Source organism: Neovison vison, chromosome 3 (assembly GCF_020171115.1).
Source record: "Neovison vison isolate M4711 chromosome 3, ASM_NN_V1, whole genome shotgun sequence".
In the NCBI taxonomy this organism is placed as follows: Eukaryota; Metazoa; Chordata; class Mammalia; order Carnivora; family Mustelidae; genus Neogale; species Neogale vison.
The window spans coordinates 61,620,991-61,638,321 of record NC_058093.1 but is presented as its reverse complement, the minus strand read 5'-3'; the positions used below and the strand labels follow the sequence as shown (position 1 = coordinate 61,638,321).

The following is a 17,331-nucleotide window of genomic DNA, read 5'->3' as shown; positions in this document are numbered from 1 at the left end:
CATCAGGACTCATTGACTTATGCACTTCATGAACCTGGGCAAGTTCTTTTGCAATATGTATTTGTATCTGAGACCATTTCTTAGCTACCGTTCTTCTGGCCTTTGTTCCCTCATCTACTGAGGAGCGAGTGCCTCCCTCACAGTGTTGTTGTAAGGATTCAGTGAAAACTAGCTCTGTGCCTGGCTCATAGTGGGTGTTCACATAACTACTGTTAATAATCCTAATAGTGGGGGCGCCTGGGTGGCTCAGTGGGTTAAAGCCTCTGCCTTCGGCTCAGGTCAGGATCCCAGGGTCCTGGGATGGAGCCTTGCATTGGGCTCTCTGCTCTGCAGGGAGCCCTTCCTCCCCTCTCTCTCTGCCTGCCTCTCTGCCTACTTATGATCTCTGTCTGTCGAATTAATAAATAAAATCTTAAAAAAATAAAAATAAAAATAAAATAAAAAAAATCACAATAGTGGTTATTTTTTGTTATTCTTAATTCACACTGAAACCTTGATATACATGTTTTGAGTGGCAAAAATGCACTCCTTCAGTCAGAGTATTGAGCAAGGACCAAAATAACATACAACTGTGTTCTACCAAATATTGGTTTTGGAAATAATGACCTGTGACATGGGTCTAAGGAGACCCATGTCTAAGGAGAATGCATCGTAGGCCCCATTCTTTCAGCAGTAGGGTTTTCAGCCCCTGCCTTGGTCCCTTCCAGACCCTATGCAAACTTGATTTCCTTGACCCTCATAGCAGTTCAGAATTGTTGGCTGTGGCTTTTTATCCTCATTTTGCAGAAGCTGAAGAAATTAAGGATCAGGTGACAAGGTTAGTGAGTGTGAAAGTCATTTATAATAATGGTAAGAAAAAGCATAGGCTAAAGTTAAATTTTGAATCAGTGTCTACAATAAGTGGGAGGTAAGATAAAGCACAGTCAATATGAACACTTGGAAAGATCACTGAAAAATGAGACTCTGCCTGTCGTAAGCGTGAATGTCATCTCATTAGTCTTTCAGCCTATTGACTAGGAAAAGTGTATGCAAGTCTCATTTTTCAAAGACAATGACCTTTTTGGCAACACAGAGTCACAAAATGCCACATTTTGCTCTTCATGGTTTTCACTGAAAATTTATAAACTTCAATTTTCAAGTGTTCTGAAGAGATGACCTATCACACTGGTTGTCTGTCAAGTGTTTTTCAAAGCCCTTATAGGGCAGATATATTGCACTGTAATAAATATAGAGCCTGGACATCATTTTGACTTGAAGGATTCGTTTTTAGTTATAAAAAGCTCTGTAGTGTGAAGTAAAACAGCGTCTTTGACTTCCCACTTGCCTAGACCTCAAAATGTGGAGTCAGCTTTGGGAACCTCATTTTATCTCCCCATCAGGCATCAAGTTCTGAATAGTCTTTTCCTCTAATCACTTGTCAAAAAAAATGTCATTTCCTCCTTGAAGTGGTGTAGTTTCTTCTACTTTGGTACATCCCTAGTATTTTTTTTTTTTTAAAGATTTTATTTATTTATTTATTTGATAGACAGAGATCACAAGTAGGCAGAGAGGCAGGCAGAGAGGAGGAAGCAGGCTCCCCGCAGAGCAGAGAGCCCGATGCGAGCTCGATCCCAGGACCCTGAGATCATGACTTGAGCCGAAGGCAGAGGCTTAACCCACTGAGCCACCCAGGCGCCCCCATCCCTAGTATTTTTAAGTTTAATCACTGTTAGACTCACTTAGCCCACTCCTGAGTATGATTTTTTTTTAATTTAAAAATGAATTCCCTCTATTCTACTTTGAGCCAGTGACCGTATCTTAGTCAATAGTATGTTCCTACCACCAAACACGCCGCCTCATGCATAGTGGGGACTTTGCCTCGTTATTAAGTGAAATGAATTGCTTTGATTATGGTCGAACCCCATTTTGGAGACCAGAGATAGCACTTCTTTGTAATGTCCGAAGACTAAATTGAGAAAAGAAGAAAGAAAAAGCCAAATACTGCAGATAATAATCTTGAAATGACGTAGTTACTGCGGGCTTTGTTATTGTTGGTCTGCCAAAAAAGTGACTTAAGTTTAAACCAGAATCTTCCACTTTACAAATGGTAACTTCCATCCCAGTACTAGTAAGTTGGTTTTTTTTTTTTTTTTAATTTTCTCTTTCTTTTAATTTTCAACTAGATCCATCTGTGACTTTTTATATTAAGTGAACTCCCCCACCCCGCTACCTTTCTTGGGAATCTATGCAGGTTTTGAAATTCCAAGTAGGGAACTCTGTAGAGGTTGTTATGTGTCTTTTCCTTTTGAGGAATATGAGATCATTATGCATATAAAACCTACCCCAAAAGCGTGAACTATAAAGCAGTTAAGTGAACCCTGCTTAGTACCAGTCTAGATAATGAAATGGGAAGTTTGTGTCTGAGTTGCCTAGAATCTTCCATTTTGCCTTGTTACTACAACAACCTTGCCTTGTAAGCTAGAAATTACAAGATGTTTTCTCCTACTGACTGCAGTGGTTCATTCCCTGTGCTGTGGCTGAAGAGCAGAGTAGATGCTTGTGAAGTCATCAGTCCAGCAGGGATCTTACCATCCTAATATCTTAGATTAGTTTTAATATTACGATACTTTTTGTCATGTTGAGTATTTCTTTTATTCTTTATTTAGAAACACTGAAATTCTGAAAATTTTCTTGTTAGCTATCAATGATAAAAGTTGTGACTCTCCTCCAAACCCCCCACATTTTTAAAATGCAGTTTTCAGTTAGTATAGGAATAAAGGCAAAATGGTTGTTAAAATTTTGTGTTTGCATTGAGCAGTGATTATTGTCTAAATGCTTTTAATTGAGTGAAAGATGCTGAGTTAAAGAATTCTGTGCTTTTTTAAAAGTGATAAACATTTGAAATTCACATATTGTGTTTTAATGCGCCCTTTATATTTAACATTATTATTTTTAGGTTGACTGTTAAGGAAATAATTAACAGAAATACTTAAGCGTATAACCTTAAGGATAGCTGAAAAGTCCATAATACAAAAATTTTAGCTGGTTAAGAAATGAAATGCGTCAGTGAATATTAAAAACCTTTTATTATAACACATAAATTAATACTTTGAGACCAATTCTAACCTCAGGATTATTTTTTGCACCTTATATAATATGTTCTAATCGACCCATTTATTGAATTTATGAGTTGCATAAGTAAATTTAGCTCATCTGCATATTTATGTACTTTAAATAGATCCATGTAAACAGTTTCTTATCTGCCATATGTTGAAATGTTTTAGTAAACTAAAGACATAGCTGCTTAGTCAACAAAGATGGCATTAAATTGCACTGTTTTGGAAAAAAAAAGTTAAGTGAACTAGATGCCTGTTAATCTGGTTCTTTAAATATCATAAACAAAAGTATCAGAATGTGTTTCCAAGGTCAAAGGCGGAGTTTTCCCGGCTTTGATTGGTCACTGCCTTGTCCTGTCCCACAGCCATCCTTAATTGGCTTTGGGTAGATTGGAATCACATAAGCAGAGTGACATTTATTACTTTCCTAGTTTCTTTGCGCTGAGCCCCGAGATTTCCAAGGAGTAACTAAAAGATTTCTTTCATTTCACCCATGATCTATGAGAGGGGTTCCTTCTACGAAGAGCAGGCATGAGTCTGAGTGCGAGAAGAGTCACTCTGCCTACAATAACGCCAATAGTCCTACAGAAAAGGGTATGTGACTTCTTTTGCCTTGTTCTTTCCTTTTCCTTGCTGTTTTTCTTTCTTCCTGTTACTGTGTGTTTATTAATACACTGGAAACTTTAGTTACATATCCTGAGAGAGGCTGTCATTCATTGAGGCTAGAGGCAATTAAAGGGTATATTAGGTGAAATTAGACAAAGGGGGGAAATGCCACGCTAGAATACCTCTGGTAAAAATTCTCCATGTAAAAGCAGCTCGGTCTCGATTTCAGGGCATTGTGATTTAGAGAGTATACTGAATCTTTTGCTTTTTTTTTTTTTTCCTTTCTGTAACTTCAGGCCTCTTTGCCTTCAGTTCAATAGGAAATCTGCTAGCTATTATGTTTTATATTTGTTTACTGAGAAGCAGTTCCTTTGTTTCACTATAATTCATAATACATCCATCTTCATTGTTGAATGGACTATATTATTGTTTTTCTGTTTAAACATATGGCACCAGTTTATTCTCTGGTTTCTACCGATTTCTATTGAGTTGCTGCCTATTTGCTTAAGAAAAACTTTCCATTATATTCCCTTGTGAAAGAGCTTTCTGTTAATTATTAATGCAGTCAATCCTGTGTATGAAAATACTGTATCTATTTTTTTTTGTAAAGTTTATTTCTATGTCTTACTTGCAGTATCATATTTTATAAGGTAATAAATACACCATGGAATGTAGCATTTAAGTAAAACTGAATATGCTAAACTTTTCTTATAAATACTCCAAATAAGAACAATGTCTTGAAATCCTTAAAGAATCAGCTCTCTAGTATAGAAAAGGAAGGCACCAAAACACATCTTTGGCAATATGCTTTCTGAATGGTTTTGGTGACACTAGAGACAGGAATGTTTATTTCCGTAAATGACTTTTAATAGTTAACTGTTAGTTAACTATTAGTGTATTCCGTAAGTCAAAGGTCATGGTGTAATTTGTTTGAGAATGACAAATGTAACAATAAGGGAGTTTTTTTTTTTTAATTAGTATCTTTTTTTATTGTGTTTAATTTTTAGGTTTTCAGTTCATTTCCTTATACAGTTGACCATTTATTCACTGGGGACATTTTTACTTGGCATTGGAATTGTATATGGTAATTTTGCCAGTATTTGTTCTTTATCTTTCTCGAGGCCTTTTTCTCATCTTAGGCAAATTTAATTGCAGATATTTTGCTTTGAGCTTGAATCTTCATTTTGATTTAGACTAAGCATTAATAATGGCCGTAGAGATTCCCTGACTCACCGGAACGTGAAAAGGTATACTAATCTAGATCAAATGTGTGTTCTTAGGACTGAGTTCTTCTTTATGCAATTAATATTGCAGTTTAGAATAACCAAGAAGCTTTCATTATGTCCTTTGATATGACATGTCGGTTTGGTAGGAAGCATAGCACTCGACTGTTTGCTAGCTGTGTGACCTTGGGCAAGTCAACTTAAATTCGCAGTCATTACTTCCTTACCTGTAACACAAGAACTGACAGATTTTCATTAAATGCTTTCTGCAGTATTATTATTGTCTACAATTCTGTGACTCAACTAATTTATTTTGTATTTTCATAGTTAAGATATCTAGACCATTTCTTATTAGAGTATAAAACATTAGAAAGAGATGCTATCATTTTCAAGGACTTGGAGCACTGGGGCAGGGGCAGCTGGCATGAGTGAAACTCAGCTAGAAAATCCAGCATTGACTGATAAGTAGCAGAATGAGAATACTCTGGAAAGCTGTGATTATAATTGATGTTAAGTCTGAGCTGCTGATGGTCACATCATTGTGATTTCTCTTGGTCTTTTATAATAAGCTATTTGTCAGGTTTTTATTATAATAGTTAATAAGTCAAAATCCCCTGCACCCAGGTCCATGCTATTGCCTTCCAGTGAGTACATATATTAAATTTCCATATAATTTAGGGCATCACCATTTGCTGAAAGTACTTAGATGGTTTCTTTCTCTGGCATTTTAACTTCCAAAGGACACCTTATCTAGGAGACAATTCTGAAAAATCTTAATATCTCTTATTTTAGGAATTGGGCATGTTTCTGACTAAAAGACTTCCATCTGCTCTGGTCACACCATGGCTCTTTTTTTCCAAGATAGAAAATTATTCCATACTTGTAATTAACTTGTCATTTTCTATACGCACCATAATTTAAGATGATCTGACAAATTAGTACAAGCATTTCTTGGGAGTATTTTGGGGGCAGCTTCTCCTTTTCCCAAGAAGGCAGCAGGTGCTTTTCCTTAAGCTTGGCATAAAGTTTGCTCATCTTGAATGAGTGGCTCTTGAAAAATAATTTGCCAGTTGGAATCCTAATCATTTGAAAGGCTGAGGGCATTTCTAAAAATGCTTAATAGCACTAGGGAGTAATTTTCTTATCAGCTTGTATATCTGATCTAAATGACCATGAGATTCTCCTGAGAGTGACTAGGAACTTTAACTTTAAACATGGCCCCTTAACACAGTATGGGTCTTTTTTGTAGAAGATCAAATACACTTTGATCTTTGAGGAATAGAGACTTTTGGTAGATTCTCTATCGGGTAAAGTTTTAGAAAAAAATTTTTGGTTTCCTCCAGTTCTATTAGAATCTGATTTCCTTGATTCTGGTTAATCATGGTTCCAGCAAAGATTTCGTCTGTCTCAGACACGGTACTTCCTCACCAAATGCTCTGAATGAATCTTTTACCTCATAGCATTTTTCTCGGATAACTACTAGATTAGATCTTTTTTTTTTTTTAAATGAGCGAAGTCTGAGTCTCTTGGGTGTTGAGTGACTTATGCAAGGTCACCCAGAAGGTCATTGGCAAAGCTAGAAATAGAATCTAGGTCTTGTGACTTCCAGTGTGTTTCTCCTAGATATGTGTTACCTCCTGAAATTAATATGTTAATGAAATTGCCTTATGGGGTGTATAATTGCCATTCAACTTCTAGTCTGGAATTAGCTTAGGCAAATCCTTTCATCTCCCTCTGCACCTCCACCAACTCCCATATGTTCTAGTGTAGAAAACATTTTATTCAGAAAGCAATTGTAAGCAGCAAAGTGTGTGTGTGTGTGTGTGTATGTGTAGAGAGACAGAGAGAGAGAGAGATAGAATTTATACCCAGCGGTCTAGATTGGTACATTACATCAAGAAACTATTTTAAGGTCCCAGAGAATTAACAAAAGATTCAAAGATTGTAAAGTATACATTAAATGTAATATAAAATTCATATTCTTTTTATAGAAAGCCTTCAAGATCAGAAGGCCAGATGTCCATATTCTGACTCTATGAGTAGGTATGTTTCATGCCTCTATCAGATTTACATTGTTTTGCAAATTATGTTTACAAGCATTTCTGCATTTTTTAATTCAAACTACAATTATGAGAGATATTCATGAACACACACGATCCTGAAGCATCTTCTGAAATCTCAGAGAGGAAAAAGGATAATTTCTTGAATACATTTTCCTTAAGATTCAAATCCTTTTGAAAATCTGAAATTCATGAGTGTAATATGGAGCAATGCCATTTATCAGAAGAGTCAATGCTCTGTCTATACAAGAGAATAGTTTATGTTATATTCATTTCCTTCCTCATACAGTTAGAATCATTGCTGTGATTTTCTAAAAATAATTTTGTAAAGAATGAAAGAATACAGATTATCATATCACTATTTTGCCCAGAAACTTTTAAATTTATACAAAATCCATCCAAATGGATGTATTGCCTCTGCTTCAGGGCCTGTGCACCCCGTGGCTTCCCCAGCCCCGCGTGGAGCCTCTGCCCAGTCCTTGGCTTTCTTCCTGGCGCTCGAAACACTGTTTGATGTTTGTCCCTCTGTACTTCTGCCCCCGGTTCTATGCTCCGGGGCCTGTAGACAGCTCCAGGACTCGGTCTGCTTTTCCTGTAGGCTGTCTATTGTCTGTGCCCCAGCTCAAGCTGTGGTTCCATTCTGAAGCTTTTCTTTCAAGACTTTCGCAGCACATCTTTCTTAGTGGTATCTTGATTCCGTGTCCGTGGATGTGCCTTTGTTCCCGATTTCCCAATTCAGTAGGTACTGCCTTGTGACAACAGTTCTTTGATTACCTTTTATGATACTGAAGGCTTCCCTAGTCTTCCATAGTTGAGGATCGTAATTATGCTTTCTGACGACTCAGATTTGCCTTTTATGCTTTTCTGTGTGTCTGGTTTTGTTTTGTTTTTGTTTTTGTTTTTGTTTTTATAAATCTTGTACTATTTCATTTTCAAAAACCTGTGTTTTTTTGTCTTACATCCAGAATTTAAATATTGAAGAGACTCCTTAACTAAAGTGTTTTGTCAGTTACGAGCTGAATTTTATTTCATGTACCCAGAAAACTGAAATGACAGCACATTAAATAGGAAGATTTATCTTTCTTTCACTTTACAAGACTCCATCCAAAGCTAATATAGCAGCCTGACAATGTCCTGAGGCGACCAAGTTCCTTCTTGCTTTCTGTTGTATCTTCCTTAGTGTGGGTCTCTTTTCCTTTTATGGAAAGATAAATGCAAATCTCCAGTCTTCCTGTTCACATTCCTGGCATACAAAATGGGAAGCACCAAGGGTGTGCTGGCTTGCTCTGTCAGATGTTAGCATGGCACCCTGAAGTAACCAGGAACTTTTGCTTACATTTTACTGGCTGGGATTCTGTCATGTGGTCAACCCTAGTGACCGGGGAAGCCAGGAAATGTGGGCCTTGAGCACCACACTCTGCCCTTCTCATCAGAGTCTGGACTCATCAGGAAGGGAGAGGGGAACAGGGGCTCTTGGTGGGTAGCTTGCCGTCCAATTACAAGTGCCTCCAACATATTAGACATTCAGTAAATATTTGTCCCTTGGATTTGTGTTATCCTGTTTCCAGGTACACGTTATGATTATGCTTTATGGACAAATGTATTCTCTTCACTTGTATGGGGATAGTAGAAGGTATAGTAAGGGGGGAAAGAATAGATATCCTGAGGAGGGAGACCCACAGAGGGCTGGCTGGCTTGGTTGTGATGTGGTAATGAGTGTGATTATTGTTGTTTACTTGGTGTTCTCATTCTTGCTAAACCTTGTTCTTTCTTCTGTCCTTTTCTTTGTTTACAGGGTTACTTTGCTACATATCCATCTAGGAAAGGTACCACACAGACAAATGAATTTTGTGTTTTCACAAAATGTGTCTTTTCCTGAGAAGTGAGTTTTTAGGAAGTGTGATGCTTTAGAAATTGTGTGTTTTAGAGCCAGGAACCCCTGAGTTTGAGCTCAGATTTGTCACTGAGCAGTGGTGTGACTTTGGGTGCCTTCTTTTTTTAAGTTTTTCTGAAAATCAGTTTCTCTGGCCTGGGAATAATGATGCTTCCTCACAGAACACTTGTGAGGATTAAATAGGATGAGTATTTAGAAGTACTTGACTGATATGGTAGGAGCTCAACAAACACCAGTTCATTTTCTACCCCCTCGTCTATGAAATGGCATGTTTTACTAGATTCATAAACAGTTTGAAACTCCCTACTACTACGAATTTAAATATTTTTGTGCCCTATCCTATTAAGGTATTATATAAAAATTCCCTTGTAACAAATGAATCAAACAAAAAGTAGGTATCCTCGATATAATGCAGCCAGGGAGAGAAAGTATGCTTTTTGCGTGCTGGTAACTCTAGGGGGGCTCTAACTGAATTTAAAAACATTAATCCAAGTATTAAATGCTGGTGAATTTTTTTTAAAAACCTGGGAACATAGATTTAACTAAAATAAGATAGGTGAGCTAATTTCTCTTTTCACCATCCTGGGAAGAATCAGGCACAGTTATGTATTTGAAAGAGGTAAAACTGTGCCTAATGTAAAGGCATTGTTTCAGTAGACAAAGGTGACATTACCGGAATGTTAACTAATGATGGCAGGGGCTGTGTCATTTGAGCATCGCTGGACTCAAGTGCCCAACATAGGGAAGTTTCAGAGTTGGTATGTAATTGCTGTTAGTTGATACATTTGTCTCCCTGTCGCATTCACTTCATTCTCCCCTGGTCTCACACTTGTGGTGAAAAGCCTTGCACTCAGGTTCCACCTCAGCTGCCCACCTTCCCTTTTCATGACCTTTATCCAGCTCCAGCTTGCCATTGGGGACGACTTGGTATACTCACTGTCCTCGACACACACCTATAAAATCAAAACAGCTCTAATGTGTTCAGCACTGATGACACATTCCCTTTAGTTCTCATAAGAACCCAAACCCCATTTGGGATGAGGAATGTGAAGCTCGGCGGGGCGGGGAAGGGAGGAGGATGGTGGGGTAGGTTAAGTGTCCTGCCCAAGGCACATGTTTGGTCGGTGACCAGGCAGGACTGAGCTCCGGGTCAGCGCCAGCGTGCCTGCAGGAGGCCGCCTCTCCCAGCCTCATGGGTGTGTCTGAGGCAGAGCCTTCTGCCTTTCCCACTCAGCAAACCCTGCCGGCTCCTTAGTCCTCTCATGGGACTGGTCCCACCTTCCTCCATCTCTTTATCCCTCTTGTCATTTTTCCTTGCTGCGCACTCAGTCTTGCCTCAAAGATGTAGTGACTAAACCATATGTCAGAGTTCCTTAGAGCTCAGTGGGGCTATAGGAGTCTCTTGAGACTTACTAAATGCCTTATTTGCTTTCAAAAATTTGTAGTAAAGATCACTTAGAGTAATCGGGTCCTACGAGTTTGTCCGTTCTATAGAATGAGGAATCTAGGACTCATCGCTGGGGACCTGGTGGTTTAGGATCTGATCACAGAGCGGACTTCAAAGTCCACCGTCACCATGAGCACCTGGGCTGAACCTCCGTGGGAATGGGGCTGTAACTCTTGTTCTTGTGTTGTTGTTTTGTTTTCTTTAAAGATTTTATTTATTTATTACTTTTTGTCAGAGAAAGAGAGAAGCAGGTGGAGGGAGATGCAGGCTCCCTGCTGAGCAAGGAGCCAGATTCCAGACTCCATCTCCATCAACCCCAGGACCATGAAGTCACCACCTGAACCAAAGGCAAACAAACACTTAACTGACTGAGCCGCCCAGGCGCCCCAGCTCATGTTGTTTTGTAAACCACAATGCCTGGTCTGCATTTGGCAATGAAGGCAGATTAAAAATCCTCAGGCTGATCAACAGTCTCAGACTCTTGCTTGAGGGCAGTGTCAGGGCTGGCTCTCCTGGCCATGCGCCAGCACCCAAGTCAAATCTGGAAAATAAGAATTTCTTTTTGGCAGAAGAAAGAGACAAGACTTTTGGTAATTTCAGGTATTAAACCCTCTGCAAGGGTAAAGATTTTCTACCCCTGGAGGTATTAAAAATACTTGTTCTTAAGACAGTTCCTGAAAAAGAATTCGAAAATCATTTTTGGCACACATGCCATTGTGGGAAAGTGAGCATAAATGCTTCCTAATCGGCTGTGTGTGTTTGGACATATACATTCAGTTGTGTTTGTAAAAATATCAGGAATTTTATTTTATAGTTTCAGAAGTCAGATTCGTTTGGGTAGTTCTATCAAGATTCAAAGAAATATTTTTTTTTTAAAGATTTCATTTATTTATCTGACAGAGAGAGATCACAAGTAGACAGAGAGGCAGGCAGAGAGAGAGAGAGAGGGAAGCAGGCTCCCTGCCGAGCAGAGAGCCTGATGCGGGCCTTCATCCCAGGACTCTGAGATCACGACCCGAGCCGAAGGCAGCGGCCTAACCCACTGAGCCACCCAGGCGCCTCAAAGAAATATTTTGACATCACCTTTCAAAAATGCTAGGGAAAACCTCCATCTTGAGTTCTAGGAAAGATTGTTACTGAGGTGATTTTATATGCAGTGTATGTGTAATATATCTATCTATCTCCCAAAAAAATCCTTATTGAAGTTAAGATGTACACATGGTTTATCTGAAACATTCAAATTGTTAAGAATATTTTTAAATGGCTTGAAATTTTTTGTTAAAGCTTGTAATTATAATAGGACCTCCATAGGGTTAACAATGTTAAAGTTGTAGTTTTCAGAACATCCTAGTTTCTCTATTTGTGCTCACTGAGAAGTGAAGACTCCCTCTGCTGGCCGTTTCAGATCATGCACTTTTTCGGGCAAGTTAATGCTGCAAAAAAGTGAAACCAAAGAACAGCCTGTCTTGACGTTCAAAAAGCTAGATGTTTGGAGACATATGTGCATTTTTATGTTGTGGTTTTTAGTTATCTAATACTTTTATCTGAGATGCCATATAGGAGCAGCAGCTTACAGAAGCGTGAAAGTTGGAGGAGCAGAGTGGCAACAACAGGGTCAGATAGGAGAGACCAGAGACAGACTCCCTGGCTGGCTCCGCCACGGAATAGGTGGGCATCCTTTGCTAATCAGACCCTCCTCAGAAGTGGCTTCTTTGTTTGTAAAATGAGAGGATTTTGGTGGATGTTCTCCAAGAGTCCTTTTGGCCTTTACTATTTTGTGTTTTGAACAGTATTGACTACATTTCTTTTTCATGAATGTGTTCTATACGTGTTTTGTACTGATGTAAAATAAATATTTTAAGAAAGGAAGGAAAGGTGAAATGACAAAAGTGGTTATAAATCACTTGCTTCTACTGCTGTCACAGCGTGGGGATGATAGGTCTAGAAAGTGATATTTTGTATGCAATTATAACTTTATACTATATATATACTATTATAATACCTCCCAGATGTCCCAGAAAGATGGAACACAGCATATTTCATTGATCCTATGGCACCTTGAATTACAAGAAGTGTCATTATTTTATATGTTTCCAATTATATCTGACATACCACTGATGACAAGTTGCATCCAAGTTTCAGAAAAGTTAAATGTGAGGAAGTGTGCCTTTAAAAATTAGTAAAATAAGGTAGTTCCTGAAAGTGCTTCAGTTGATGCCAGCAGCCCAAGAATTGCACTGAAAAGTCCAACGTGTCCCAGGCAGTAATAAATAATTCTCTTTCCTTTCTTCCTGTTCACCCCTCTCTCACCCCTCTCTCTTCTTAACCCTTCCTCCACCCCTCCCCAACTTGTCCTTCCCACTGTGTGACACCGTTTTTAACTTTTTTACTTAGACATGTCTTATGGGTATTCTGGGGAGAAACAATTGCTTAAAACCTGAAATGAGATACTGGAATAACATTGTGTCCAGCATAAGCATAACCGGTGGGTTTTCTGCTTTAAATATGAATAAACATTAGCACTTGTGAAGTTTTTCTTGTTTTTTTTTTTTTTAACTTCAAAGATGAATTAGTGAGCACTGTTATCTTCACAGGAATTACATGAGTTTTAAAAACACTGAGGCTTCAGAGAGCACTCCTTTGATGAAGTCATTGGAAACATGAGTATGGGGTTTGGGATTTGACCCTCTTTATTCATGTTGGATTTAGGTCCTAAAATAACACGTCTGTATCCATACGTAGGTGTGTGTGCATGGCTTAGGTTTAGACTTCCATTTTTAATGTTTGCCTTCTTTTATAATGAAGTTGGAGCTGTTTCTTTTGCCCTTTCCCCCCTACTATGTAACAGAGCATACTGAAAGGGCTTCCAATTTCTCCTTTGCAAAACTGAACCCCCACTTAAGTCTTTCTTGCTACCCTGGAGGAAGAAAGACAACCCAAGGTAGGAACAGCCTGTGGGGGCTCTTGGCCTGAGAAGGAGAGCAGAAAGGCTCAGTAATGGAATTGGAGGCTCAAGTAAAGGAGAAGGACATCAAAGAGACTTTCTGCATCCCCCTTGGCCTGCAGACTGGCTTTGTTCTCTTGGGTGGAAGCCTGGCCAGACCACGACTTGGCATTGTCACTCTTCCAAGCTGTCAGGTGTGACAGTTCTCAGTCCCTTGCCATGCCAGCCGTGGGGCTTTTCCACCCTTGGGCCCTTTGGCTCGATGCTGGATGGGAAACAAATTACTACATCTTAAATCTCCATCCTTACATTTTGAATTTATATCCAGACCCCTGGAAGGTTCTACATGGGCCTCCAGTAACACAGGTCCTTCAACTCTGGATTCGTTTATCTGTGTATCTAGGCATGCCCTATGGTTTTCCTATTGAGGTAAAATGACATACAAATGTAGATATGGTCAGAGTTTTTACAGAGGTGCTGAGGGGAGGACCCAGCTTGTGACCCTGAGGGCTGCAGACTAATGGAAAGAGCCTGGCTCAGTCATTGGTGGTGTGATGGGCCTGCCTCAGCGAACTCAGAGCTGTCTGCCTCTGATTTTGAATGTGAGAGAAAAATTAGCCTCCATTTGGTCAAGAGGCCATGGTAGGGTATGCTTTCTGTTCCTTACAGAACCTGCTCCTCAGTGGTTAGGTCATCATGTGGTTATTTGTCATTATTCTCTTACCACTTTGTAATCATATTCTTATAGAATTATCACTTAAAACTTAATTCTCTTTCCAACCATTGAAGAAAGGCATCCTGTCATTTGCATATCTAAATAAAGATCCCGTCTGTGGTGGCCTCCTCATTGGTTTGTGTTGATGGAAACCAGGGTCCAGCAGTGCTGGGTGAGGACCCTCCTTCTGCAGGCCTCCTGAACCCTGTGCTTCCTCATCTGCTCCTCAGAGCTGAGTCCCTCTGACCTTGGCAAAGTGGTCTGTCTGTTGTTGCATGCACGTGTTTTCCTTCTTCAGTCCTTGCTGTCTTTGTCCTGCCCAGATGTCCTCCGACTATTCTCTCTCTTTCCTTCCTTCCTTCCTTCCTTCCTTCCTTCCTTCCTTCCTTCCTTCCTTTCTTTTCTCACAGAATACCAGAATTGAAATGGGCCAAAGCAATCACCTTATCCACCTTTGTTCAGTTCACAGATTTCCTAAAATCTTGCCCTATGTTTTCTCTTTGGTTTCAATGTATTTTTTCCTCCCCTGGGGGTTTGCAAACCCTGTGAGGTTTCCAAGCTACTGTTTAGGAATCCCTAATGTTGTGTTCTTCAGGCCCGAGACTGATGGGTTCATTCGTCACTAAAAAAATAGTTCTGGTTATCAGCTGTGTGCCAGGCACTGTAGCAACTGCTGGGGCCCCAGTGGGAAGCAAACTTTGACATCGTTCCTGCTGTCATGCAGCATTCTGAGCATTGGAGGCTGATGGATAGTAATCATATAGTTGTGGACACACACCCAGGGAAAAGAGGGCCTGCAACTACACGGGGAGGGTCACTGAAATTTCCCCACAGAAATAATGGTTCATATGACAGATGGAAAGTAGAAGATGGGAAGACAGTATACAGAGCAGTTGTAGCAGCGTATGCGAAGGCTCTGTATCGGAAGGGAGCATGACTATTTCGAGAAACTGAGGAAAAATAGTATGTTTGGAGTTAGAGAATAAGGAAAAGATTACAGGGCATAAATTTGAAAAGAGCCACAAGGTATGGAATAGACCTGTTTGTGCTGGTTAATTTCTGTAGTTCTGAAATTGCTGGCAATATCTATTTTGAGTTAATATCTTATAACTAATTGAACATGTATGCTTTATGTGCAAGTAAACTGTGTTTTTGAAATATTTTTTAATGGGGAGAATTTAAGACACCCTACAACTGGCTATCTCTAAACAATGTATTTTGTTAGAGATTTGGAATAAGGAATAATGAATGTATTATTTTCCATTTCCTTCAAGGGAACACAGTGAGTCGCCTAATTCAAAATATCTAAGAATGTCTTCTTTTATCTTAGGACACTGCATTCTTCATTTAGAAGAATGTAAAAATCCAGGGCTACTCTGACCTTGATATAAAAATATTTCTCATGATTTAGGTACATTGTTTATCTGTTGAAAATAATAGGGGGGAAAAAGACCTGGAAATATTTAAAGATTGCTTTATAATCCTACTGCACTCGGATGGCAAACTTTTAAAGACCTGTAGAAATAAGCTTTACTTTGGGACTTGGCTGACATCACACCCCTGTGGGCCTTATTTCTTACTTCCTATTAACCATATATAAACAACATAAAATTAATAGATGCAACAAGTAAATTAATGTTTCTTTTTAGAAGTTATTCTTTTCATCATGGGAAGGTCTTAGTATTTAACAGTGCTGCTTAAATTATTTTAAATTAAATAGTAATGAATAAAAATGTTTAATTAAATATTAAGTGTAGTATTTAAATGTAGTTAATTTAAAAATTAAATTTAAATTTTCCCAAAGTAGAAACCTTGACACAGGAGATAACCATGTCCCAGTGCTCTTTTTTCTTTTGTTTTCCTCTTCCTTTCTTTCACTCCGACTCCTCCTCCTTCTTTTCTTTTAATTTTTCTCACTTAGTTCTGTGGATTCTTGGTCCTATATGCTTAATCCATGCTCATTTTTTACCTGCTGAATGATGATTCCTCTTCCCTCCTCCAATCTCTGAAAAAACAAAGGGTAAGTGTGTGTGGGGGGGAAGCTACCCTATAGCTAATTACTTGCCAAGGAGTCCACTGCCCGCTTCTGCTCTATGACATTGACCCATGGCCAGACGACAACTCGGGAGTTTGTTTCGCATATTCCAGAATGAATCCATGTTGGGAAGGAACTCGCTCTCCCTTGCTGGTCACATTCCTGGGGGCTTCAGGGAGGAGGAATGCTGACAGTTTGGCCCTTGCCCAGTGGTTTTCGAAGGCTTTCTTAATAATCTGTTCTGTGAATCAGGGTTTCTGGTGATTGTAGCAGATGAATATGATGTGCACTTTGGGGAGCATGGGGATATGTATTGAATTGACTTTCAGATTTAGTCTCTTTATTTTGCTTTTGCTGTTGTCTTATGTTTTAAATATTTTCTCTCTTTTAGTCTCAAGGCTTTAAGGACCTCAGGCTTTCTTCTAAAAAGTTGACCATTTCTTGCTACCTCTCTCTATATGAACGATGTTGTGTCTACTGCTTTGAAAATGGGTTTTTAATCTCTTGCCTCCACGTTTATGGAGGGCAGTCGAGGGGAATTGAAGTCCAAAGTGTATAACCTACCTTGATAAGGGTGTCAGCCAAAACAGAGATCTTTTCCACCCGCTTGCAAGCACATCCCCTGCAGGGGGACTGTGTCTGTGGAGCACATTTGCACTGCTCGATGCCATATCCTCCCCGCGCAGTTCGCGCAGCTGTAAACCACTCCAAAGGCCAAGGTTGCCCTGACTGTCAGGATTACAGTGACATGGAACGGTTGCCTAAACACAGCCTGTGTGTACACGGCTGGCTGTCCTTGGGCACTCTCTCTGTTTATGCTGCGGGGATGTTATGGACAGACCGTTATCAGTGCATGTCTCTCTTGCTGGTCAAGTATCTAGTCATTGATGAAACAAAGAAAGTTCCTATTCTTCTTTAGTGTCAGGCAGGATTTCTTCCTACTGACATAATTTCAAATGATCAATGGGTAGGAATAATATTTTCGTCCCCCTTGTTTTCACTTTATAAAACAAGCTGGGAATTGGGACCACTGAATTAGAAATTAAAATATCCCCTTATTAAGTATCATAATTATATGATTTTTAAAAAAATTATTTATTTATTTGACAGAGACGGGGTGGGGGAACATAAGCAGGGAGACTGGTAGAGGGAGAAGCAGGCTTTCTGCTGAGCAGGGAGCTGGATGTGGGACTTAATCCCAGGACCCTTGGATCATGACCTGAGCCGAAGGCAGACGCTTAATGACTGAACCACCCAGGCACCCCCATAATTATATGATTTTAAAAACTCTTTTTTACCACTCAGTACGTAG

At 39.4% G+C, this 17,331-nt stretch overlaps 1 protein-coding gene across 2 annotated transcripts in view; it reads left to right on the top strand.

The window, feature by feature from the left end:
* GRB14 (growth factor receptor bound protein 14) overlaps positions 1-17,331 on the top strand; it is a 125,601-nt gene that overhangs the window by 58,335 nt on the left and 49,935 nt on the right. Inside the window, exon 1 of one of the 2 annotated variants that reach the window (XM_044242225.1) lies at positions 3,484-3,689. The exons of the other annotated variant lie outside the window; for it this stretch is intronic. Within the exon in view, the coding sequence (XP_044098160.1) occupies positions 3,627-3,689 (63 nt within the window). The 5' untranslated portion in view covers positions 3,484-3,626. Of the gene's footprint in view, positions 1-3,483; positions 3,690-17,331 lie in introns of those variants that run through there. 2 annotated transcript variants of the gene reach the window in all.